The sequence below is a fragment of the Prionailurus viverrinus genome, chromosome B1 (genome assembly GCF_022837055.1).
Source record: "Prionailurus viverrinus isolate Anna chromosome B1, UM_Priviv_1.0, whole genome shotgun sequence".
Classification (NCBI taxonomy): Eukaryota; Metazoa; Chordata; class Mammalia; order Carnivora; family Felidae; genus Prionailurus; species Prionailurus viverrinus.
Genome location: NC_062564.1, coordinates 172438402 through 172465192, shown reverse-complemented (window position 1 = coordinate 172465192; position 26791 = coordinate 172438402). Strand labels below are relative to the sequence as shown.

Below are 26791 nucleotides of genomic sequence, written 5' to 3'. Positions count from 1 at the left end.
TGCAGAGACTGAAATTTTCCACTTCTGGATAAACAGATAGTATTCCTTCCTCCCCTCTCTTTCTTCTTTCTTTCTTCCTACTCATCTGTCTCTCTACCTACCTATACATCCTTCACCTTGCCACTCTTACTCTGTCAGGGACAGGCGTTTCTGTACTAATAGGAAAAGCTTTGGAATTTTAGAGATGCTATCTTTGAAGCCAAGCAGAGAAACCTTTAATACTTGGTGAGTGAAACCGAAACTTACAAAAAAGCCACAGAACCTCATTTAAATCTAAAGAAAATTCTCTTTGCATTTTCTGCCTCTGTCCTAGGCAGCATTCTTCATTAATTCATAAAGCCTGTTAGATTTTATAGTGATCCCATTCCGCCCCCTCTCTGTGGTTTCTCATAAGCCAAGAAATTACCTGTCTTTACCCTATATTTCCTGTGGTCATTTTAACAGGCTTTTTATTTTCAAAAGAAAAAGTTGAGAATGAATAGTGAATGCAGGTGGAAAAAAGATACCTGTTACAAAGTCATAAATAATGTGTAAAATCCAAGCCCTGTGTTTATCTTTTGCTAGAGAAAAGCCATATTAAGAGAAAAGCTGGGGGCGCCTGGGTGGCGCAGTCGGTTGAGCGTCCGACTTCAGCCAGGTCACGATCTCGCGGTCCGTGAGTTCGAGCCCCGCGTCGGGCTCTGGGCTGATGGCTCGGAGCCTGGAGCCTGTTTCCGATTCTGTGTCTCCCTCTCTCTCTGCCCCTCCCCCGTTCATGCTCTGTCTCTCTCTGTCCCAAAAATAAATAAACGTTGAAAAAAAAAATTTAAGAAAAGAGAAAAGCTGTATTAGGTTATAATGTAAAAAGTAGATTCCTCCCACCCCCTTTTAGAATGTGCAGTCAGGTTAACAAGAACTCAGGAAGCACATGGTTTTGCCAAGTATTATGTGAGTTTTGCTCTTTAATAATTACATGCAGTTTTAATAATATCCTCATAATTACTGCAGAAATCCCCTACCACTCTGGATTTACGGAGTACTATGCTTTTCCATTTCAATAGGTGTTTCCGGAGCACCTTCAATAGAACTTCAGGATGTACTCAAGTACTGCTGGGGGAGAGGAGGGATTGCAGTCAAAGACCTGGACCCTAATGTGGACTCTATTAAGTAGGAGCTGATGATCTTTTTTGGAGCGACAATTAAATGTCAAACAATTAGAACATATACAATGTAAGGCGAAACAAGGCACCATGTGCTGTTAGGCACTAAGAGCCATGTTGTAAGGTAGAGAGTCATTGTCAAGTTGATCAGAGTCCGTGGGGACGGCTTCCTGCGAGAGATGCCAGTAGCCTGTAGTCTGATTTAGTCATATTAGGTTAGAAACATAGGCAATCACAAACCCCACAACTTTAAAATAGGGGGTGCCCGGCTGGCTTAGTTGGAAAAGCATGTGACACTTGATCTCCAGGTCGTGAGTTCAAGCTCCATGTTGGATGTCGAGATTACTAAAAATAATAATAATTAATTTTAAAAAACCTTTAAAAAAGGCACTTCTCTCCATCTCTTTACTTTGTGATTAAAAACAAAACAAAACAAAACAAAACCTCTTTCCTGAAGAATTTTTTTTATTTTAAGAATTGGGCACTATCATTATTGGTATTAACCTCAAACACAATATATTTTATAAGTATGATACCTTAATCGACCAGCAGGTTGAACTGATCAGGGGCTTGAATAGCTGGAAAGATACTACATGCTGTCTTTAGAAGACTTATTCTTAAGACCTTTGGGTTCAGTTCGTATTTAAGCTTAATTATCTGTTCAACATATTCTTCTACACTTTCTAAAAGGAACTCTTACTTTTTGAGAGCATAAAAGTAAATATCCTAAAGAAATTTAAAATAATTATAGAAATAACAGAAACCATACAAAATAAAAATCTAACGTTAAAACTCTGGCTGTTGTGGATCTATAAACACTGGTTAAGTCATTAATTAGAAACATGGGGACGTCTTTAAAAGATCAACTATAAGACTGACCAGTTTAGATAGGATGCTAAAATTAGCAAGGAGTGTATGTTCTAGAAAAAGAACATAAAATAGTACTGAAGCAAATAGTTTAGACATAATGAGCCTCATTTTCTATGATCAAATGGTTAACCTTGCAAGAACACTCAATTTTGAATTGGTTATATGAGTCACTGAATCATTCAACAAAGGGTTTCTGATCACCTATCTGGCTTTATTCTAGACCCTGGTGATAGACTGGTGATCAAGAAAGACAACGTCTTTAATGGGGAATCATAATAAACTAGCAAACACACACACACACACTGAGATGTACTCAAGCATTAGGGGGCAAATTATGGTCAAAGACCCGAACCCTGGAGCATCTGGGTGGCTGAGTCAGTTAGGTGTCCGACTCTTGGTTTCAGCTCAGGTCATGATCTCATGGTTCATGAGTTCGAGCCCTGCATCAAGCTCTGTGCTAACAGCGTAAAGCCTACTTGAGATTCTCCTTCTCCCTCTATCTCTCTGCCCCTCTCTTGCTTGCTCTCTCAAAATAAATAAATAAACTTAAAGAAAAAAAAGACCTGAACCCTGATCTGATGTGGTCTCTATTAACTAAGAGCTAATAATCTTTTGTATATGTGTGTATATATATATATGTATGTGTGTATGTATGTATATATATATATATATATATATGTGTGTGTGTGTGTGTGTGTGTGTGTGTGTGTGTGTGTGTGTGTTTGGGGGAGAGGCCATAGATACATGCAATGAGGAAGAACAAAGCAGGGGAACAAAGGGGGGCTGTTGCTTAGGGTGGTCGGGGAAGTCCTTTCTCTCTTGAGCAGAGACCTGATGAAGTAAGGGAAAAATGGTTTGAAGACCCAGAAAAAAAGCATTCCAGAAGAAAGAAGCAAAGGCTATAGCAGGCTAACAGGCTTGGGGTATCTGAAGAATACCAAGAGAGGGGCAATGCAGCTGACAAAGGGTGAGCAAAGCAGGTTAAGTGTCAGGTAAGGGCCTTTTAAACAAGGATTGTGGGGGGCGCCTGGGTGGCGCAGTCGGTTAAGCGTCCGACTTCAGCCAGGTCACGATCTTGCGGTCCGTGAGTTCGAGCCCCGCGTCGGGCTCTGGGCTGATGGCTCGGAGCCTGGAGCCTGTTTCCGATTCTGTGTCTCCCTCTCTCTCTGCCCCTCCCCCGTTCATGCTCTGTCTCTCTCTGTCCCAAAAATAAATAAAAAACGTTGAAAAAAAAAATTAAAAAATAAACAAGGATTGTGGGTTCTATTGGGCTTAATAGAGGATTCTAAGCAGAGAAGTGACATGATATGATTTTTTTTTCCTTAAGATCACTCTGGTGTGGAGAAGAGATCACAGGCGAGCAAAGGAGGAAGCAGAGTGACAGGCTGGAGACTGTTCCAGTCCTCCAGGGATGGGATGATGGTGGCTTACACTAGACTGAGTGGTAATCCTGGTTAGAAGAGAGGTGGACCTTGAGTTGTATCTGAAAGGCAGAGTTGACAGAACTGGCTAACGGATGATCTGTATGATGACAGTGTCCAGGATGACTAACACTTCCGGCTTGAGCAATTGAGAAAGGGGTGGCACCACAATGCCATGTCAGTAATATGGGGTAAAACCTTTTTTTTATGGCATGGCATTCAGTCGTAAACAGTAAAAATACAAATATATAGTGTGAGTGCTGTTAATCATCAAGCAGCATATTGGAATATTATTTTTAAAAATCTAGGTTTTAGCCAACCAACACCCTCAGTCCTTAACTTCACTGCTAAATATATTGGGCATGGCCTTTACAGTCCCGTTTCTAGTTTTTTCTGGCACTTTTATGGTTCTTTAATTCAAAATAACGTACGCACTATGGAAAACCGTTCTCAGGACCAAGAAACAAAAAAAATACACAAAATGGTCTCAGTGACCTCCATGATTAAAAGCAATAAACCACAAATTTAAGAAACACACTGGTTAGGGTGGGTGGTGAGAGGGAGTATACAAAAGTTCCATACTCTAGAAACTCTGCCAAACTTCAGAGAAACAAAGAATTGCATAAACAAGCACCTGCCTAGAAAACTCTTGGAAGCTCCCAAGGCCTCTTGGATGGTGGAGTCGGGGGACTAAAGAGTGGAGACACCCTCATTCTCCAGTTCCAAGACCTCTTTCCCCTGTGCCCACTGTCTCGCCTTCAACTCCACTTGAGCTGAAGTTGAAGCTCTTTGACAACTGCACACTCTTTCCATCTTGGCTTTCATGATCCTGTTGTTACTTAGTTCCACTCATGACTACCATCTGCTTCTGTAGATTTTACATGATTGACCTCCCTTCTCTCTGCCCAACAGCACTGAATGCAACCTATGACCTTGCCCTTCTACATCCCCTCCTCACAATTACATCACTTAGCCCTTGCTTTCCATTCTTCTGTTTATAAACAAAACAAAACAAAACAGAAAACCCATCCTACTGGGGTGTCTGGATGTCTCAGTCAGTGGAGTGTCCAGCTCTTGATTTTGGCTCAGCTCATGATTCCAGGGTCACGGGATTGAGCTCCACATCAGGCTCTGTGATGAGCACGGAGCCTGTGTAAGATTCTCTCTCTCTCTCTCTTCCTCTGCCCCTCTCCCCTGCTCATACATGTGCTTTCTCTCCCTCTCTCAAAATAAACAAACAAATAAATAACACCATATATCAATTCAGATACCCTGTTTAGCTAATGTGAAATATGCCAATTAACTTGTATGTCATATATGCAAGGTATATATATTTTCATGTCTCACTTCTAGGAATTACAAATGACTCTAAAACCCAACAAAATGTTCAAGCTCATTGGTAAGCAAATAGATTTAAATTAAAGAAAAAAATATGTAAACCATATCACTTTTAGCCAATGAAATCAGCAGATCTTTTTAGTGAGTAAGAGCTAAAATGTCATTCTTCAGTAAGACAAGTATAAATTGATCAAAACTTTTCTTTAAAGGGTTACCTGGGTGGCTCAGTCAGTTGGGTGTCTGACTTCAGCTCAGGTCATGATCTCATGGCTTATGAGTTCGAGCCCCATGTTGGACTCTGTGTTGACAGCTCAGAGCCTGAAGCCTGCTTCAGATTCTGTGTCCCTCTCTCACTCTGCCCCTCCCTCGCTCATGCTCGCTCTCTCTCTCTCTCTCTCTCTCTCTCAAGAATAAATAAAAACATTAAAACAAAGTTAAAAAAATAGTTTATAATCTATATTAAAAGCCTTGAAAATGTACATTCTCTTCACGTAGCAATCTGTCATTAGGAATTTATCCTAAAGAAGTAAAAATGAAGTTTACACACAAAGATGTTTATCTCAGAATTCTTTACAATATATTTAGAAACTACCGAAATACTTGACCTTGAAGAAATGATTAAATAAAAATTATATTATATTGTAGTTGTAACTAAAAATTATATTACTTGTACATCACTAAAAATATATTTATAAAGAATTTTACTGTCACAAATAAAGTTTTATGACATGTGAGATTACAAAAATAGATAGTGTGGAAATTATGAAAATAGACGGTATGGAAAATCATACAGACAGCATGATCGCGACTGATACTATGGAAATAAAAGTTAGAGACATGTAACAAAACGCTGGTGATGGTTTGTCTCTGGGTAGTAAGAGTACTGAATAGAGGTTATTTTAAATTTCATTTTGAGATACTTCTGTATGTTAACATTATACACACATAGATTTATGTTATATATCTTTAACACATATAACTTTGGTCATCAGGAAAATTTAAATGATTTTATCAAATAAATCTCTTTGCTTCTAGCCCATTCTCCCCTTTTCAGCCCATCATTAAGTTCTGCCCATTTTTTTCCTTTCCTTTCTCACTGCTTTCACTCAGCACTAACCATGCATGACCTCCCACCTCCACCCCTTGGCTTCCCTCCCTGATAATCATGTTCCCTGCTAACCATCCTGAGAGCGGGAGTAAAAACGGTCTACCTTAAGTGGTTGGGATCATGTTACCCCTAATGAAGGGAATTTGATGTGATCCTTGGTCATCCATAACACTCCAAGCTTTTGATCATGAACTGCAAATCTTTGGTTAACTTCTGACTACAACCCACTGCATAATTTCCCTTTGTTCTGCTCAACCTCAACATAAACACACCCACATGCAAAATTCCCAAGACTACCATTTTACTTTCTGTAACATACCGTTGTTTTCTTTCCTAACTCTTCTCTAGAATCGTCTAGAAAGGCTTCTTATCCAAGTATCTACTTTTCTCCAAACGAGTTTACTACCAAATTGTTTCAGCATCCCTTTTTTTAGTATACATTGTGCAACTGTGTTTGTCATTTGCAATCAGACTTGCAAAATGCAAAGAAATTCCTGATTTAGCATAATATTGCCTAAATAGCAAATGCTTCTAGTGTACATAAACCATAATTCTACTTTTGAAAATGAACACTTATACACAAAACTTAAGACCATCTCTTATGAAAAATGAGATACACCAGTAGTCAGGTTGTTTGTTTATATCATCTACTTGCACAATAAGATGGTAGTTCCTTATAAAGTATATCTAAGGCATTTAAACAAAGAATTCACAGCTCAATCTCTTTAGCTGTTTGGTGAACAACTATGGAGACAGGAAGAATAAAAGTCATATGAATGGTTGTCGTCTCTGAGTAGCAAGAACATGAATGTGGCTGCTGCAGCCGTCCTCCTATCATATTTATTTCACATGAGTCCCTGACACCTCAGTGCTTTGACAAACACCTCGTTTCTCCAGCTCTGTTTTACAGACAGGGAAACCAAAGATATGGCCATGGAGTGGCTTAACACAGCATGTTTTTAGAAATGCCAACACTGAGGGGTGCCTGGGTGGCTCAGTCGGTTAAGCATCCGACTTCGGCTCAGATCACCATCTCACAGTTCGTGGGTTCAAGCCCCGCATCAGGCTCTGTGCTGACAGCTCAGAGCCTGGAGCCTGCTTCCGATTCTGTGTCTCCCTCTCTCTCTCTCTGTCCCTCCCCTGCTCACACTCTGTCTCCCTCTCTCAAAAATAAATAAATATTTTTTTAAAATTTTTTTAAAGAAACACCAACACTGGGGCGCCTGGGTGGCGCAGTCGGTTAAGCGTCCGACTTCAGCCAGGTCACGATCTTGCGGTCCGTGAGTTTGAGCCCCGCGTCAGGCTCTGGGCTGATGGCTCAGAGCCTGGAGTCTGTTTCCGATTCTGCGTCTCCCTCTCTCTCTGCCCCTCCCCCGTTCATGCTCTGTCTCTCTCTGTCCCAAAAATAAATAAACGTTGAAAAAAAAAATTAAAAAAAAAAAAAAGAAGAAACACCAACACTGAAATGATCCTCAATTCTAAGTGAAACCATGATAAGAACTACATGAGAATCACTTTGACCTTAAGTCTTAATATAAATGATAGTGTCAGCCATGACTCCTGATAGTTACTCGAATGGACAAACTTTTTAATTGAGAAAACACATTACTGTGAAAAACTACTCTTGTGAAGAGAAAGTAGACAAATCCCTCAAACATATAAACACACGATTAACGTAACATCTTATTAAATATCGTACGAATGGTTGTCAATGCATTTATTGGAAGTAAAATTATAAAACAATAATAATGATTAAAAAAATAGAATACCATTAATGGTACTCCAGTTCTCTTTCATAAATGAACAAGGAAAAATCATGATGTAAGAAATCTCCATACCAGACTCCTTATATGCACATACATATGTACCAGCAGAAAAATCAGTTAATAATTGAAATTAGGTTGGCGAATTAAACAACTAAACATAATAGCTCAGGAGGAAACTGATAATTTATCTAAATTTCAAACTGAACTAAAAATTGGTCCCAGTCATTACTTTTCCTTCTACCAATAACTGAATGTTAAATGGAATTTAGAAATATTTATTAAAATGAAATCAAAGACAGACTACAAATGGGGTGGATTACAATATATATAATGAAGCATTGATTTCCTTAATATGCAGGAGCCCTTACAAATCCCAATATAACCCAATAAATATTAGCAAATTTATGAACCAGTAGCTCACAGGAAAAAAAAATTCTATGGCCAATAAACACAAAAATATGTTTAACTTTATTCAAACTGAACTTTGTTCAATTAAATAGATGGAAATCTAAACAACAAATAGGGATTCGGGTCCATTTTGGATCCCAGAAATGCCAGTATTTCTTTAAGCACTCACTGGAGAGGAAGGGTCCTAAGATTTCAAGAGCCACCAAAAATTATTCTGTGTTTTCTCCCCAAAAGGGAAATATACCATGAGCAACCTTAGGATGGTCAAGACTCATCTGTTAGCTCTTTTACACCATAGTAGGACTTTTATAAAGGACTGGCAGATGGAACTGAATAATACAAAAAAGAAAACAGAATAAATCAGTGTCTTAAGAACTGAGATGTGCCTGTGGTCTCTACCATCTGATGATGTGAGTGATTTCACCTCTATATCATCTATTTCCTTCCTATCAAAATTCCAGTGTCTAAATTTGATATATAATAAATACACTCTCACACACACACACACACACACACACACACACACACACACACACACCTTTACACGTGCCTCAGAGTGTGCACCTTGCCTTGATGACTGGCACTCTAAAAATTATTTAATGTCTACATCTTTTTTACTACTTAGTGGTGCTCTTGATAAAAAAAAAAGTTTAATAGGAAAAGAGAGAGAGACAGGGAAAGGGAGAGAGAGGGAGGAAGAATAATTAGGTAACTGAGTACTGGTTGTACTGATTCTACTAATTAGATCTTTGGAAAAATTCCTTTAGAATATTTTATTTCTTCTTCTTCTAGGTGAAGTGGAAATTATTTCTCCACAATAATGTCAGAGATGCTGTGAGGGGAAATATAGACAGCATGAATGAAAATGTTCTGCATTTTCGGGGAAATATATATTATTGAAATATTGCTTGCCTATTATTTTAAATATTAAATATTAATATTTATATTTAAATGGTAATGACCCAAAACTATTATCTACTATACTTAATAAAACATTTGTATTAAAATGTTTTACTTTTCTTAAAGGTTTTAGGATAATCTTTGCTAATACCATTCACAAATAACTAGAGGTTAGCTATATTTTCATTTTTAAGGATGCTAACTGAAAGTTTCATAATGAGGATTGCTCCATACCTTTCTTCTTGTAAAACCAGTGGCCACTCTTTGACTGAAGAATTAGAATAACAATGTATGTATTTTTTTTTTTACCCCTGAGAAATGTTTGTTAGTCACATAAACAGCAGCCACACTATGTGCCTTGGAGCTGTAAACTTGAACATGCTATCCCCATGGAGCCTCAGGTAACAGGACTTAATATTAGCTCGTCTGTGGAGTTCAGAGAAAGGCATTTCTATCCCCACCTCCAGAGGAGAACTTGAGGTACTATTAAACTTAATTTATAACTTTTTAGTGATACCATTTTCATAATTTATGGTACTCCCATCCTGAGCTTGTTTCAAATTTATTCAGAAAAATACACTTCCTGCCTTCGTTTTTATATCATCACTATGATATGGATGGATGATCAAATAAGTAAGGTATACCATCTTTCTGAGAAAGAAAGGTCTCTTGTTTGGAAGTCACATCTAGGGCTGCCACACCTCAGTAGGAAATGTGTCTCACTCAGCACCTGGTAGCAAACGCAAGTGAGGCTCATCCCAGGAGCACATGCGGGTGAGGTCATGGATGATTGGCAAAGACGTACAAACTAATGGAAACACGACTCCAAGCTCTGTAGCTACTTTACATGGCGCTGGCCCAGCATAGGCCCATCTGACCCAAAGACAACAATAACAAAGTGAGACCAGCCAACCTTTACTGAGCATCGGCCATGTACCAACTCTGAGCTAAGTACTTCTTCACATGTAGCTCATGTCATCCTCTCAACAACACTAAGCAGTAATAACTATCGTTATGCTTATTTTACGCATGTGGAACCTGAAGCTTACAGAACTGAAATAAGTTGCCCCAAATCTCACGGCCACTAACTGGGAAAGACAGAATTCACAACCAGGCAGCCAGACTCCAGAGCTCGTGTTTTGACCCCAGAACTACGATGCCAAACAGACCCCACCAGCGGAAAGGTCAGTGCTTCATCAATCGTGCTGTGTACTTGCCTCATGGATTCAGCTGCCTTGTCACTCTGTCCCCAGAGGGGAAGTCTGAGCACACTGGCTCAGCTTCAGCATTGGTCACTCACACTTACAAACTAACTGTCTAGTGGGTTGAAGAATGAAGACAATAGCTAGAATGAAGTAAACAGGAGTGCCTGGATGGTTCAGATGGTTAAGCGTCAAGACTCTTGATTTCGGTTCAGGTCATGATCTCACTGTTCATAGAACTGAGCCCCGAGTCAGGCTCTGTGCTATCAGTGGGGAGCCTACTTGGGATTCTTTCTCTCCCTCCCTCTCTCTCTCTGCCCCACCCCCATGCACGCTCCTCTCTCTCTCTCTCAAAATAAACAAACTTAAAAAAAAAAAAAGAAAGAAAGAATGCAGTAAACAACCTAACCTCCCAGTTTAAAAAAGAGCTAATGAAACCTGAAACAGCCTAAGGGAAGAATGGAGCTCAATAAGAGTAAAGAGTCAAATGGAAGTAAAAGAAACGGAGAACAGAAAACAATAAAGAAAAAGAATGAAACCAAAAGTTGGTTCTTTGAAAAGATCAGCAACATTGACAAACCTGTAGTTAGAATGGCCAAGAAAATTTAAAAAAGACTCAACTTAGCAAACTCAGAAATAAAAGAGGGGACATCACTACAGGCACACCTCGGAGATACCGTGGGCTCAGTTCATGACCACCACAACAAAGCAAATGTCACAATAAAGCAAGTCAAATGTATTTTTTATTCCTAGTGCATATAAAAATTATGTTTACACTGTACTGTAGTCTATTAAGTGTGCAATAGCATTATGTCTAAAAAAACAATGTATGGGGTGCCTGGGCGACTCAGTCGGTTGAGGGACCAACTTCGGCTCAGGTCATGATCTCACGGTTTGTGAGTTCAAGCCCCGCGTCGGGCTCTGTGCTGCCAGCTCAGAGCCTGGAGCCTGCTTCTGATTCTGTGTTTCCCTCTCTCTCTGACCCTCCCCCACTCATGCTCTGTCTCTCTCTGCCTCAGAAATAAACATTAAAAAAATTTTTTTAATAAAAATAAAAAAAATTAAAAAAACAATTTGTGTACCTTAATTAAGAAATACTTTATTGCTAAAACATGCTAACCGTGATCTGAGTTATCATCAAGCCAAATCTTTTTGCGGGAGGAGGGTCTTGCCTCAATGCTGATGCCCACTGACTGATCAGGGTGGTGGTTGCTAAAGGCTGGGGTGGCTCTGGCAATTTCTTAAAATAAGACAACAATGAAGTTTGACAGATCGATTGCCTCTTCCTTTCTCAAGAACACCCAGAGGCCATTGTAGTATTATTTATTGGCCTAATTTCAATATAGTGTCTCAGGAAAAAGGGAGGCCCAAGGAGAGGGAGAGAGATGGGGGAATGGCCAGTCAGTGAAGCGGTCAGAATGTACACAAAATTTATTGATAAAGTTTGCCATATTATATGGGTGTGCTTCATAATGCCCCCAAACAATTATAATAGTAATACCAATGATCACCAATAACAGATCACCATAACAAATATAATGAGAAAGTTTGAAATATTGTGAGAATTACCAAAATGTGACACAAAGAGAGTGAAGTGAGCAAATGGCTGTTGGAAAAACGGTGTTGACAAAACTCCTACAACTCAATAAAAAGACAAACAACCCAGTTAAAAAACAGGCAAAGGATCTGAACTAAACATTTCTTCAAAGAAGGTATACAAATGGCCAAAAAAAAAAAAAAATCACATGAAAAACATTCAACATAATTAGCCATCAGGGAAATGCAAATTAAAACCACAAGGTTATACCACTTCACACCCACTAGGAAGGCTATAATAAAAAAAAAAAAGGTAACAAGGGTTGACATGCATATGAAAAAATTGGAACCCTCATATACTGCTGGTGGGAAAGTAAAATGGTGCAGCCACTTTAGAAAACTGTCTGGCAGTTCCTCAGGTTGAACACAGACTTACCATACGACCCAGCAATTCTACTCCTAACTATATGCCCGAGAGAAATGAATACTTAGGACCACACAAAAATTTGCACATAAATAATCGTAGCAGTATTATAATAGCCCAAAAGTAGAGACAACACAGATATCATCAACTGATGAATAAATAAATAGATAAATAAAATGTGGCATATTCAGGGCACCTGGGTGGTTTAGTCAATTAAGCATCCAACTCTTGGTTTCGACTCAGGTCATGACCTCATGGTTCAGGAGCTTGAGTCCCATGTCAGGCTCCATGCTGACAATGTGGAGCCTGCTTGGGATTCTCTCTCTCTCTCTCTCTCTCTCTCTCTCTCTCAATCTCAATAAATACATAAATACATAAACATTTTTAAATACTATTAAAAATGTACTCAGCACTACTTTAGTGCTGAATACTGTTCTGTAGTATGAATATACTACATATATTCATGTGGTATATTCATGCTACAGAACAATATTCAGCACTGAAAAGGAATGAAGTATTAATACTTTCTATAACATGGATGAATCTTGAAAACATTAAGTAGGTGAAAGAAGTCAGTCACAAAAGACCACATTTTGTATTGATTCAATTTATATGAAATGTTCATAATGGGCAAATCTATAAAGACAGAAAGTAGATTAGTGGTTGTATAGGGCTGGCAATGGGGGGTGGCAGGTGGGAAAGAAACGGAAGTGACTGGTAATGGGTACAGAGGATTTTTTTAGGGAGGTGATGAAAATGTTCTGTAACTGATTATAATGATGGTTATACAACTCTGTGAACATACTAAAAACTCAGTGGTGTGTATACTTTAAATAGGTGAATTGTACTATGTGAATTATATCCCAAATAAAGCTATTATATCTATCTCTATCTCTATCTCTATCTCTATCTCTATCTCTATAGTGTGTGTGTGTGTGTGTGTGTGTGTGTGTGTGTGTGTGTATCCAGTATGTCAGAGTGGAAGTCAGCAAAGGCTGACACTCACCATGCCCACTTCATAAGGATAGATTTCAAAGGCTTACCCCAGATTTCTCCCATTCCAACCATCATGCCCAAGTGGCAAAAGCTGGGTATGCAGCTGTGGTAGCTGTGATGTTCATGTTACATGTTATCCCTAATTTCATTTCAGACTAGAACTGTATAGGTAAAATCTCACCACAGAGAAACATTACAGAGAAGGTCAGGGCAATATTTTATGTCCTGGTGGATGGCTTAGTACTCCAGCTTCTTATTCACAGTGAATCGCTTTCCAAGAAAATGCTCTCTGGTCCCCAATCAGCACTCCCCCTGTGACGAAAGTCCCCGATGGTATCTGTGTGTACACATGCATGTACATACATGCTTTGCTGGAGATGGGAGTCTGTGGGCCAGAGCACTGCTAAACTGAGCAATGTGTAAGTAACCTCCCTTCCCAGCCCCAGCAAATGATGATTTTCCTTCCCCTTGTATCTTCCTCCTGAATTGTCTTCATTCCAGTCAACTTTGCTTTCCAACATCTCAGAATGGTTTAGCAGAAAGAAAACAAGCTTTAGAATCTGGTAGGCAAGAGCCCAAAAACTAACCTTATTCCTTTCCACTTAGTAACCTTGGGCAAGCCTCAGATGTCAAGTTTGTAAAATGCATATCACACAGTATCCAAACCATTAAAAAATATTTCTAGAGTTTCCACTACGTGTTGGGTACTGAGAATACACACCTGAGTAAGACACAGACTCTTAGGTAAAAAAATTCATGGTCTAGTAGGAGACATAGAAATATACACAAATAATCATTACAATGCAGTGTGATAAATGCCATGATAGATAGTATCATAAAGGAGGGAGGGATTGATTCTCTTAACAGTGGAAAAGAAGGAAGAAGGCTTCATGGCATGGCTGTGAGACTTTGCTAAGACAATGTGTCCACAGAACCCTTGGCATGTAGCAAATGTTCAGAGAGTGTGAAGTTCTTGCCCCACCAAGGGCCCTAGGAATTCAGAAGAAGAAAAAAATAAGTTTGGGCAAGGGAGGTAAGAACCTGGAAAGGACTGTTCGCTGCTCTGGTCAGAGTTACTATTAAGAGCTAATTCAACTAAAGAAAACTGGGCATCACTTTTTTATTTCTTCCTGCCCATAAATATACTAACTAGAAAGATATAAATGCAGATGTCCTGGGTTTAATATTGTGTATTTTAACCTATAATTCTAACTTTGCCAAATTAGAATGTCAAGTAAAATGCCCCCCCCAAAATTCTTAACTCTTTCTTCAGACAATACATATGCATTTACTGACCACCCCCCTCCCCATTATGTGGCACCAGGCAACAGAGACATAAAATTACTTATGACAAACTTAGAAATGACTAGGGCAGATAAAACAAGACTTTAATAATTGTAACACAGGGCAGAACAACGTGTTGTTTTTATTCCCTCACAATAATTGCTCAGGAGGTTTACTTGCTCTTGAAACAAAGCAGGGAGTTAATATTGATAATAATGGTTCCTTCCTGATCAGACCTGTACCTCTATTCTAATTTTGAGAAATAGATATTTGGAAATGGGCTTCCCCTTGGTGATAAAAAAAAGATATGATAAAGTTTCTCAGTAGAGACAAGTCAAGTACTCAATGTTCTCAGAGCAAAATCTTGCTGAAATGATAAAACCCCCACCGGTTATCAAGAGGCTTAGCTGTGCAGATAAACAACCTTGAGAGTCGTAAATCTACCGTAGTACAAGGCACGTGGTGGGTGTAACTCAACTTTGGAGTCTGTGGCCTATGATGTGGGGATTCCTAAACCAGAGATCAACGCAGCACCTGCACTAAGGATATAGCAGATCCCTACTTTCTCCTGCCCATCCACCTTCCCGTGTTCCCTGGTAAAGACCCCTCCCCCTCCCATAAATCACAGATAGGTCCATGCAGGTAAATCACAGTCCATCTGGGGATGAGAAAGCTGTGGGGTTTTCCTTAGGAATGAAAGTTGTAAGAACAACGTAAGCCTGAAGTTGCCAAAATAAAACCAACGCAGAGGACAACAGGCTGGGAGATAGGAAGAGAAAAACAATCCTGATGACCTGTTTTGACTCCTTTTTTTTAAATTTTTTTTTTTTTCAAAGTTTATTTATTTTTGGGACAGAGAGAGACAGAGCATGAACGGGGGAGGGGCAGAGAGAGGGAGACACAGAATCGGAAACAGGCTCCAGGCTCTGAGCCATCAGCCCAGAGCCTGACGCGGGGCTCAAACTCGCAGACCGCGAGATCGTGACCTGGCTGAAGTCGGACGCTTAACCGACTGCGCCACCCAGGCGCCCCCTGTTTTGACTCCTTTGATCCAGCCATGTGTCACCCTTTGGAATTCCCAGTTACGTAAATATATATGTATACATGTAACTTCATGTATAGAATTAAATTTGATAGATTTGTTTGTTGATTGATTCCTTAAGCTACTTGGGATTGGAATTCTGACACTTACAACCAAAAGAGTCCTAATTAGAAAGGGTCTCACTGCACTGCTCTTCCTCAGTGTATATTATTATGGGGGTGAGGTAACCAAGAAGGTCACAGAGTAATCACACCTGACCCATCCCCTCTTTCCATTCCTTTTTCCAGTTCAGCAAACGTACTCTCCAGGTGCCACAGAAAGCCACCATTTTCCCTCCTTAATTCCTTCAGTAAAATTTTACTCTATGCCTCTTCACCCTTATTGAAAGGGCATTTCATCATTTTTGGTATAATGGAAGAATGGTGTGAATCTAACGTATCTTTGAACAGAAGTGCTAGAATTCAAACAGAAAATCAACAAAGGACATTCCGATGAAAGAGGGCTCCTCCTAGAAGTTTCTTATGTTTAACTTCTGAAAAGTGGTCAGATCTCTCTCTCTGTGTAGTAGAATCTTACAAAAAATTCTCTCATTCACGGAGAGAGCCTTTTTGCAATGATTACAACCGAATGCCATGAAGTGCAGCCCCCAATAAAAGGCCTGTCTATCCTATATCTGTGTCTGCTGTCCTGAGCAGTGTTAACTAGGATTGCTCAAAGAATTCAGAAACAATTGATCATCCTCATTTTTCTCTTTCCTTTTATTTTATCTGCCTTCTTCTACTTCCCTCTTAGAAAAAGAGTGTAGATTAAGAATAAAGAACAAAACCTACCGGGAGGCAACTTTTACAGGAAGCCATGGAAAATCCGTTAAGAGAATTTTTGACCAGGGCTGACCCAGATCAGTGCCTGTGTGGGCTAAGCAGTGGCTCACCCATAAATCTGTTTATGTACAGTGCAAAGCAGGGCTACCAGCAGGAAGGATGGCTTCCAAACCATCATTCAGTCTAAACTATTATATACCAACCCTGCTTGTGGAACTAAAACAAATTAAAAACAAAGAAACAACAACAACAAACCAGCCATCACAACAACTAGAATTTTTGTAGGGTCCTGGGCCTTGGTAGTTTTTAAAGCTCCTCCAGGTAATTCTAGTATGTAGCCAAGGCTAAAATCCATTAATTTATACAGACATCCAGACAAAATCTTTCTCCAACCATTGCAATGTTCTGGGTTGTTTTGGCTGTAACCAAAACGGCTACCAACAAAGCCTCAGGTATTTTCATTCTTTCTCTTCCACAGATGATTAAGTTATCAGTTACGAAGCCTTTACAGAGTATCAGCCTGAACTAAGCACCTTACATACATCATCTCTAAGCTTTACAACCATCCTGGACAATGGTCCTCAGTAAATACTTGTTGAATGAATATATAAATAAGCAAGGACGATGGCAGTGCAAAACTCAGGGGGAAAGGCTACCTCACCTGGACTCATCTCTGTTCCAGATAGTTGCCCTTTCTCCAGCACCCCCATCTCTGAGGTTCCCACAATCTCACTGATGGATAGGACCCTCTACACACATCTTGACCCCATGGCAATCTAATCTGGTTTTCCTATAGCTCCAAGAGTTAAAAAATAATTATTTTTAAACTGAGTCTAACCCAGGACATGTTTTTGTTTAGTTCTAAAGAAAATGCCCATTTGTCAGGAGGGTGTATTGAGGTAAGTTAAGATTCAACAATTTTTTTAGTGCTCCTATACTAAAACTAATCTGAGGGTAAAGGTAAACTCTGGCATTTACTAAATGATGTGGCTTTGTTCAAGGCCCTGAGGGCTCAGTGCCTCAGTTTCCCCATTTGTAAAAGGTGTTAATGATCCCTAGCCAGTAGAGCCTTTGTAAGATTTTAAGCACCTGGTACAATGACTGACGCATAGTAAGTACCCAAATAGCATGACTTGAGAAGCCATCATAGACCAAAGAGTGTTGTTGAAGAAGTGCTGTCTTTAATGGCTGCCACAGCTCACCAAACACTGTGTGGTTGGCAGTGTGGGCCAGTGGGAAGAACTGGGAACAGTGGAGGTAGAAAATCTGGATGTCAGCTCCTTCACTAACCAGGTGTATGATCTTGGCTTCTCTATTTCAGCTTTCTCACGTACAAAACGGGCATATTTTACAACTCAAAAATTTTCTATAAAAGGTAAACAAAATTCAGAAAGTATTTTAAGAAGTATACAAATGGGGGCACCTGAGTGGCTCAGGTGGTTAAGCATCCGATTCTTGATTTCAGCTCAGCTCATGATCTCACGGTTCATGAGATGGAGTCCTATGTTGGGCTCTGCACAAACAGTGTGGAACCTGCGAGGGATTCTCTTTCTCCCTCTCTGCTCCTCCCCCCACCCAAATAAATAATAAGTATTTTAAAAACACAAATGTTTAAACAAGAAAAAAAAAAGGAAGTATACAAATCTAAGATATTCTTCCTGTGCTTGTTCATAAATTTAAAAAGAATCAAATCTTTGATGACTGTTCTCAAGCATCCCATAAGGGGCTGTCATTACCTGTACAAATAATAAAGCAAAAAATCTTTGCATGTACTGACTGCTGTTTCTAAAAGTGACTTAGAATTTCGACTGAGACACTATCCAGATGCTTCCTTGTCTTCCATTGGGCAAGGGTGCCTTGCTGAAATGACCTGACTGCACCAAAGAGCCCAGAATATTAATGCAAATTTAAAAACATAACCCCTTTCATCCACCACCATAAAGAAATTTAAAGGTCATATGCCTCCTTTTGTTATTCTAAGGGAAGGACGTTCTGAGCAAGTCTCCAGTAACTTTTGAAGTTAGAATGGAATATTTGTGAATGCACATATTTGTAGGCTGGGAAGTTGAGGTAGGTAGTAGTGAGAAGGAAATTTAGAAACTTATTCATCTCTAAGATATTCAGTTGAGTCGGACTTTGACACCCATGGGATCAGCACCCAGAGCTCTGTGTGAGTTAGAATTTGAAGCTCTTCTAACCCCATTGTGAAAGACACGACCTTTGTCTCCCAGGAAATTTCACAGCAAGTCTGACTTGAAACTTACACCTACCTTTCTTATTAAATATTTCTTTACCCATAAATATTAAAAACCTGATCTTAAAAAAGAACTCTCAAAACTTGCTATATATAGATGTTAGAATACCATGTGCATCTGAAAATAAAAACTATTCATAAGCAAAAATAATCATTCATAAGCAAAGGTTCAGTGAATGAAAACTACATAAGGGAGTCCATTTTCATAATGAAACCAACTTCGAGCGGAAAGAGAAAATGGCCTCAGCGAAGTCAGGTCAATGGCCAGCTTTCCTGCACTGCTGCATGAAAGTGAAGTCTTCGGGGCGCCTCGGTGGCTCAGTCGGCTGAGCGTCCGACTTCGGCTCAGGTCATGATCTCGCGGTCCATGGGTTTGAGCCCCGCATCGGACTCTGTGCTGACAGCTCAGAGCCTGGAGCCTGTTTCAGATTCTGTGCCTCCCTCTCTCTCTGCCCCTCCCCTGCTCATGCTCTCACTCTCTCTCTGTCTCAAAAATAAAAAATAAACGTTAAAAAAAAAAAAAAGAAAGTGAAGTCTTCGATAACGAAGTGGCCTCTGGCATGGTCTTTGCCAGGACCAGATTGCCCCTGGTGTAATCAACAGCTTGCGTGTTTAGGTCGGATCAACTGTAAAGTCATGAAACTTTTCTCAAGCTCAGTTTCCTCATCTGTAAAAAAGTGGCAGTCGCCTCCCAGGGGGATGGAGTCAGTTAAGTAAACACCCTACACAGAGCACTTAGTAAATATACTCCCAGAAACAGACTTTTCTCTCTCCACCCCTCCGGGTGATAACACTTCCAACCACACCCTTTCTGAGATCACTTAACTTTAAAGCACTGGCACACACAGGGAATGATTTTCAGCCCATATAGCCATGTTTTTCAATCCCCCAAACATATTAAATGGTGGCTTATTCTTACAAAGGAACACTAGGCAGCAAGGAAGGAATAAACTCCAGCTACATGACACAATGTGGACAAATGCCACAGACACAATATTGAATGAAAGATGCCAGATACAAAAAAGCACGTATGGTTTCATTTTTATGTTCAAGAACAGCCAAAGCTACTTATTCTACAAATACTGCTTCCATGATAGGAGAAATCAAAATAATGGTCATCTTGAGCCACGGGGTGACAGAGAGGAGAAGCACAGAGGAGCCTTCTGGGACACTGAAAATGTTCTGTACCTTGATCTGAGTGGTTGTTACACAGGTGCGTACGTATGTAAAAATTCATCAAGCTGTACACTTCAGAGCTGTGCACTTTATTGCCTTTGTTACACCTCAATGTTTAAAATAATATTTTAAATATTTTTAAATTATTTTAATTATTAAATATTATTAAATTATTTTAATTCAAAATAATGTTTAAAATAATATTTTTAAAAGATTTTATTTTTTAAGTAATCTCTACAGCCAACATGGGGCTCACACCCACAATCCCAAGATCAAGAGTTTGTACACTCCACCAACTGAGCCAGCCAAGGTGCCCTTAAAATAATATTTTTTTCAAAGCATTTATTGGACTTAATCTTATTACATGGAAGTTTCTCTCTTGTGCATTCTTCCAGGCTCTTTTTACACTTACATATATATGTACATGATAAATGTGTTCATTGGTACCTCATAATTGTAGAAATAAAGAATTACTCATATATGAAATTTTCCAAATAATTGAATGTATCCACTTAAGTAAGCAAAGGTTACTTAAGTAAGGAAACCATTACTTTCTTCAATGAAAATCTTTATGAAATGATTGACAGTCTTCACTATCATTTTAAACAGACAATATTGAGTACATTCCTCTTGGTGAACCAAGGTTATCCTTAGAAACTTATATCGTCAAGCTGGGCTGAGACTGAGCTATAACTTCAGGAGCTATTGCTTCTATACTGATGACGGTAGCTTTTGTCCCTTCTCTGTTATCTGTGGCTGCTGCTTTCTGTCACCTGCCTGTCTCTGAGGATCCCGGTCCTTCTCATTTGCTTTCTTCCATGCATTTATTTGTAGGGTTGGTGCCTATCTTTTGAATGCCTAGTATGTACTAAGCACTGGAGATAATTGTAGCAAAGAAGACACTCACTATCCATGACCTAAGGGGATCCAGATTTTAGCAGAGGAGTCAAGTATAAAATAAGTGTGGGGCGCCTGGGTGGCTCAGTCAGTGAAGCATCCGACTGCAGCTCAGGTCATGATCTCACAGTTCGTGGGTTCAAGCCCTGAGTAGGACTATGTGCTGATAGCTTGGAGCCTAGAGCCTGCTTTGGATTCTGTGTCTCCCTCTCTCTCTGTCCCTCCCCCGCTTACACTCATTCTCTCTAAATAAATTTTAAAAAATAATTTTAAAAAAACAGTATGAAACAAATGTGATGACTATCATAAAGGGGAAAGCATAGGACCTAATTCAGGAGGTCACTTCAAAGAAGTGCCATTTAAACAATGAGAAATGAAAACCAAGCCCAGAGTGAGACCTTAGTATTTGCTGAATGAGAATGAATGCATGAGTGATCATTAGCCAACAGAGTTCTGAATTATCGAAAGATGCCTAAATCAAGAGTCAACAGGCATTCAATGAGGCCCTGATGAACTTAATGACATTAATTTTGGTGGCGATGAGGACTATATTCTGCTTTAAGACACTGAGTTACTTGACAAATGAAGAATTTTTACTCATTGTTCAGCTAACTGTATGTATTCACTTTCATTTCATGCTACCAACACAAAACCAGCCCCAAATAGCCCAAATCTTTACGATGATTCCTCTATCTTGCCTGCATAGTTCTGACCCCTAGCTCCTATGAATGTGACTTTCCTGGTATAGTTACCCAGAATTATCTGCAGAGGTAGCTGTCACCCACCCACACTTCTGTGTGACAACTCTGTCCAAGCAAGCCAAAGCAGCCCCAACTTCTCAGGCAGTACTGAATGTTGCAAACTGCCACCTAATTTGGGGCCTATTATTGTCCCTGAAGTGTTCACCTTCATGACATATACAAATCAAGAACTTGCATTCTAAGGAAAAAAGGAACAGATGACAACAACCTTTGTGGAGAGACTATCCAATTATCTGCCTTTTAAAGCAAACCTGATATAGAAACATTATTATCATATCACATAGCAGCAAAGTTTAAAATGACAGAGTTAGGAGTCAATGTATTCAGGACTTAACCTGACGTACGAGTTGGCCCATCAACAAACTATCATGTAAGGAAGAGCAAGAGGTACAAACATAGCCTTTGGTGATCATAGCTTCTTACAATTCCGTGTAGATCTTTGGGACTCAATACCTGAAAAAGCTCAACAAAGGAGCTACACTGAATAAGGATTTTCCCAATGACATAAAGGGAAACAAGGAAGGACAAGCATCTGGAACGGGTGTATTTTTAGACTTCTTCCCAGAGTCTTTCTGTTCATCTGTTAAGATTTCACACATAAAACTTCATCCCTCTAGTTCAGCTACAGTAGAATTAACACATGAGCTCCTCCACTGGTTAAACTCTAGTTTGGATTTATGTGGCATCATACATGGTCAAAAGTTTCACAGACTATTCATCATCTAAGTGCAACCAAGGGACAGACCAGTAGAGAGCAAGCACTCTTCCCTCTCTTTCGAAATCTTCAGAGTGGTAAGAAAAAGTTAATCCGCTTGTCAAAAGTCACATAAACTTTGAGTAGTCAGGGTAGTGAAACTGCTGGCTGTTAAACCTGATTTTCTGACACACATATACAAATAACCAAATCTGCTATCCTTCAGGTGAATGCGATCGATGTCTTTTGTCCTCCACGGCTGTTACTTTCAGTCCTATTTGCCTAAATACACAAAGCCACAGTGAAGTCTTCCCCATGAAGGAGGTTTCCTCTAATTTTGAAACAATCGTTTCTTCCAGCCATTTTGCAATGGACTGGGAACCTGTCAGGAGAAACACTCTTGTCTCCTTACTATCAGTGTCACGAGGCAAATCATGTTTTTCCAAAATCAATGGCCTCTTAACTTCAGTACTGTCTTTATACTTTCGTCTCCCACTAGAAGGGCAAACAGGCCAAAGATCCCGTGGTTATTATAGTGAATACATTACACTGCGATTCCTTTCCCTGAGAACTCGAGCATTACAGAAATCTTTTGAAGCTATTCTTTTCCTACATTTTTCCTATTTATTGTTTGGGTTTTAGCCACTATTAACATGTCCCCAGGTATCTGCAATTGTTATTAAATTTGATCAAATGTAAACATTTGGCTAAGGCTCTAGTTTTATCATATATACTTGTATTTTTTTTACCAAAAAAAAAAAATTGATCAAATGTAAATATTTGGTTAAGGCTCTAGTTTTATCATATATACTCATATTTTTTTTTACCAAAAAAAAAGCTAGAATATAAATACTTAGTGTTTCCAAGAAGTATTCAGTCATTAGTTCTCCAAAATTAATGTATGAACTGCATATAGTCATTCCTAGAATGTTCTAAAAACACAGATTTGAGGATAAGAAGCAGTCTTTCAAGCTGACCTTTAATTTGCTATCTTGTCCAAACTTAACAGAAAAGGTGAGGAGGAAAGAAAGCTTCAAAGTATTTTCATGAAACCAGAACCACCATTTAACAAAAGCTTTTAATGGCATGAGTCACGGGGCACACCGAAGTGCAAATCACAAAGTTACACGTCGCCTCCTAGAAACACCACACCTGGTTCCAAATTCTTTACTAAAGCAAATGCTCACTGACATCTCATTCAGATCACTGGAAAACCTCAAGCACAGGAAGATTTTACCTCACTCTCCATGACATTGAAGTCCCTCTAGTAAAACCGAAAACACCATTTGACCGAAAGTGAAGATTACAATTCTCCGGGGCCTCCGAGATACAGTTTGCAAAGCAATTATTTTTGCCCCTTCCTCCCCTCCCCGTTCCCGCCCGTTCAGCCGAAGGCAAACCAAATCGTATGTTATCTGAAAATTTAGATATTTATAAATAACAAAGTATGAAACAAGTACCTGCCAAACACCTGGAGCTCTCTTTCCTCGGCTTGCTCTCTCCTCCCACACTCTGGCAACGGAATGCCCTTCAAAACCATGGCTCAGTGCTTTTGGTAAATGTTTTACGAGACACTAAACAGCCTTGTGTCCCACCCTCAGAGCAAACACCATTGAGAGAACACAATATAATGGTTGCAAAGATATCGTGTGATGTACAATAATGCAAATGAATAGGCAGGCTCTATTTCTACACTTCCCCTTAAGGGGGAAAAAAAAAATTCCAAACCTGTGAGGGGTGGGGGTAGGCCGGCAGGAAGGGCTTGCAGAAATACACCTTGACACTAGAAGCATTACAAGTTGTGTGTGCGTGTACGTGTGTGTGTTAAAACGGCATTACGATACTGTGCTCATTGTTCTCATCTCCGAGCAAGTCTTGGCTTGCTAACCTGAAAAAGTGTCCAAGGCAAGAGCTAATAAAGGGTAGAGTTCACCAGTGAGTCTGTAGACACAGTAGCAACTGTACATTTACCACCTCTTTCTATTTATTAGAGAAAATACAACTCAAAAAAGCCTCTCTAACCCTTCTTGCACAGTCAACAAAATGTACTCCCCGTTTTCCATATCCCTCAAGTAACTCACAGTTAAAAGCCAACCTCTGCTCTGAACCAGAAGTTTTGCATTCCATTCAAGTTAACAATTACAACTGGAGGATAACAGAAACTTGCTGGCACTGAATTATTAGCATACCCAGAATGTCAGGTGCCTCTTGGTACCACCAGGGTTAACACGATAAAGAGAAGGTGCTCAGGGATCAGCTGCCTGGTTTTACAGAAACCACATACGGAGATGGCTGGAGTCTGGAGCCCATGTGGGCAACACACATCTACCTGCTCTTGGAGCTCTGAGTGGGACATCTGAGAAACGAGAAAGTAGAATTATTTAGCAAGTGTCAAGCCTACTCGCTAAAAGGAACCCAAGGCCGTCTAGAGGAGAAGATAAAGAATCGACTTTCGCTCTGAAATCACACACATAGCCAGGTTAGGCAAATAAGAAAACCCATTCTCTTGTCCCCACCCCCTACCCCAGTCTCCAGGGATACTCAAAATTCTGTATTTGATATCTTTAGGATGTCTAGTGGAGTAGAAAGAAAACCAAACATAGGACTGAGATCATGGCTTTTCCACACACTAGCTGTGTGACCTTGAGCAAATCATTTAACCTCTCTGAGCCTATAAAATAAAAATGTCTCATCTATAAAATAAAATGTCTAGAACCAGGAAAGATATCCCAAAGAACTGAGAGCTCTCCCAATCTCAGAGCCTAGAAAATGGCACATTTTCAAAACTTAAGATTTCCAAATCTTAAGAGTTGTTGCAAATTGTTTTGTCCCCTTACGTTACAGTTATAGGTCCCATTTTATTTTCCATTTCCTCCTATTATAGATGCCTCAGGTTAGTGCTGTGACTAAAGGCAAGTGACTTCACTTCTCTTTTGTCTTTTGTATCGCAGGGTGGGTGTCTGCCTCCCAAGGGGCACCGTGAGGGGCCTCCCAGCCAGCGGCCTGAGTCCTTCTGATTTTACATTTCTCCTCTTCATGAACCCACCCGCCCTTGAACACAACCTCACTTTCCCTTTCCTTCTCTCATTTCTCATTTTTCTTTTTCCCTTCCTTTCCTCCTTCCCTTTCTGCCTGGCCTCCCTGAGAGAGAGATGATGGAAATGTGGCGGAGAGTAATTATCCTCCTCATCCCATTTCTTCCATTATTTCATGTGTCATATCAAACACTCTGGGGAGGGAGGGAAGTCGGATGTTAGTCTATCATCCAGATTCTACTGGCGGGAGCCCGAGACGCAGAGATTCAGCTGGTCTCAGGGCAATTGCAGACGGCGTCCTGCAGCTCGGCTTTCCTGACAGGCCAGGGTTGCCTCAGCTGCCACTCCAGCGTGAGCCAACTCCCGGGCCTAAAATGTGCCTCAGTGCCCCAATGTCCCCACCTGTTCTAGTCAATTCTACCTGCCAATTGTGGCATATTCTCCCCTGGGATTGCTCATCTCCTCATCTCCTTCCTTCTTCTGTCTTGGCTGGTCTTCCTCTTATTCTGTTTTTAGAATCTATCTCACTCAAGCCCTATAACTCACTTTTGACGACTGCTATCCCTGTGTGCCTTTTTTTTTTAAATGTTTATTTACTTTTTGAGAGAGAGAGAGAGAGAGAGAAAGAGAGAGAGAGAGAGAGAGAGCGTGCGCAAGGGGGTGGGGAGGGGCAGAGAGAGAGGGAGACACAGAATCCGAAGCAGGCTCCAGGCTCTGAGCTGTCAGCACAGAGCCTGACGCAGGGCTTGAACTTGAACAAGATCATGACCTGAACCACTCAGGTGCCCCACTGTGTGCCTTTCTTTAGGCAAACCCAACAGGAGCAAATCTCCACCAAATGACAAACCTGTATGTTTGGGGGAAAATTATCCAGTTCCTAGGAGGCTTTCTTTATCAGTGCCCCTCTTGGGTCATGTATCCCATGTCACCCGGCACCCCACTCTGTGTGTGTACGTCAACTGCTTTCTAGACCACCAGAGTACCCACTTCTGCACCCATGCATGGAGTCCAGGGCTTAGGACTAAGGAACATACTGGAATTTTGATGAAAAAAATGTGAGGACATAGTATCTGAATCTAAAGCAGTGCCCTGATGGAGTAAACTTCAGGTATAAGCAAAGGCCTGAGTTTGGGGTTTTGATGTAGCTGCTTTGCACTTTTATATATATATTATTATATATATATGTATGTGTGTGTGTGTGTGTATATTCAAATAAGGATAAGAAAAGTGGGTTATAAAGACAAGGTAGCAAATAAGCTAACCATCAAATTGTGCCATGAAACAAGCATCATTTGCTAAATGTCTGCAATTACCCAGTACTTGATCCGTGTTACCTCATTTAATGTAATCGCACAGGAAGAGACAGACTCGGAGAGACTGCCCATGGGCAGGCAACTGATAAGGACAGAAGTGAAAATCAGAGGTCTCCATCCTTGCCCTTTGCCTGAGCTGTCCTCATGTGACACAAGCACACTGCAGCCTGCTCACTCCAGGGACGTGCCTGTTGCCCCAATCAAGAGCCACCTGCGGGTGTTTTCTGCCACTCTGTGCTCTGCTCAGAACCTGCTTGACCCTGTTTTTCTACTCTACGCGCCTTTTCCTTGTCCTCTCCACCCTCCTCCGGCCACCTTTGCTTCTTATCCCAAAGACAATCTGTCCTGTTCACTTGGAAATCTATTGGCAAACTCGAATATAGGGGCCCTCGTTTGACCACAAAAC

At 40.2% G+C, this 26791-nt stretch overlaps 1 protein-coding gene across 9 annotated transcripts in view; it reads right to left on the bottom strand.

Annotated features, from left to right (window-relative positions):
• Window positions 1-26791, bottom strand: part of RBM47 (RNA binding motif protein 47) — a 161977-nt gene that overhangs the window by 50411 nt on the left and 84775 nt on the right. Inside the window, exon 1 of one of the 9 annotated variants that reach the window (XM_047856066.1) lies at window positions 23498-23646. The exons of 7 other annotated variants lie outside the window; for them this stretch is intronic. In XM_047856066.1, coding sequence (XP_047712022.1) covers window positions 23498-23577 — 80 coding nt within the window. In that variant the 5' untranslated portion in view covers window positions 23578-23646. Of the gene's footprint in view, window positions 1-23497; window positions 23647-26791 lie in introns of those variants that run through there. One more of the 9 variants, XM_047856071.1, reaches the window with a different exon arrangement.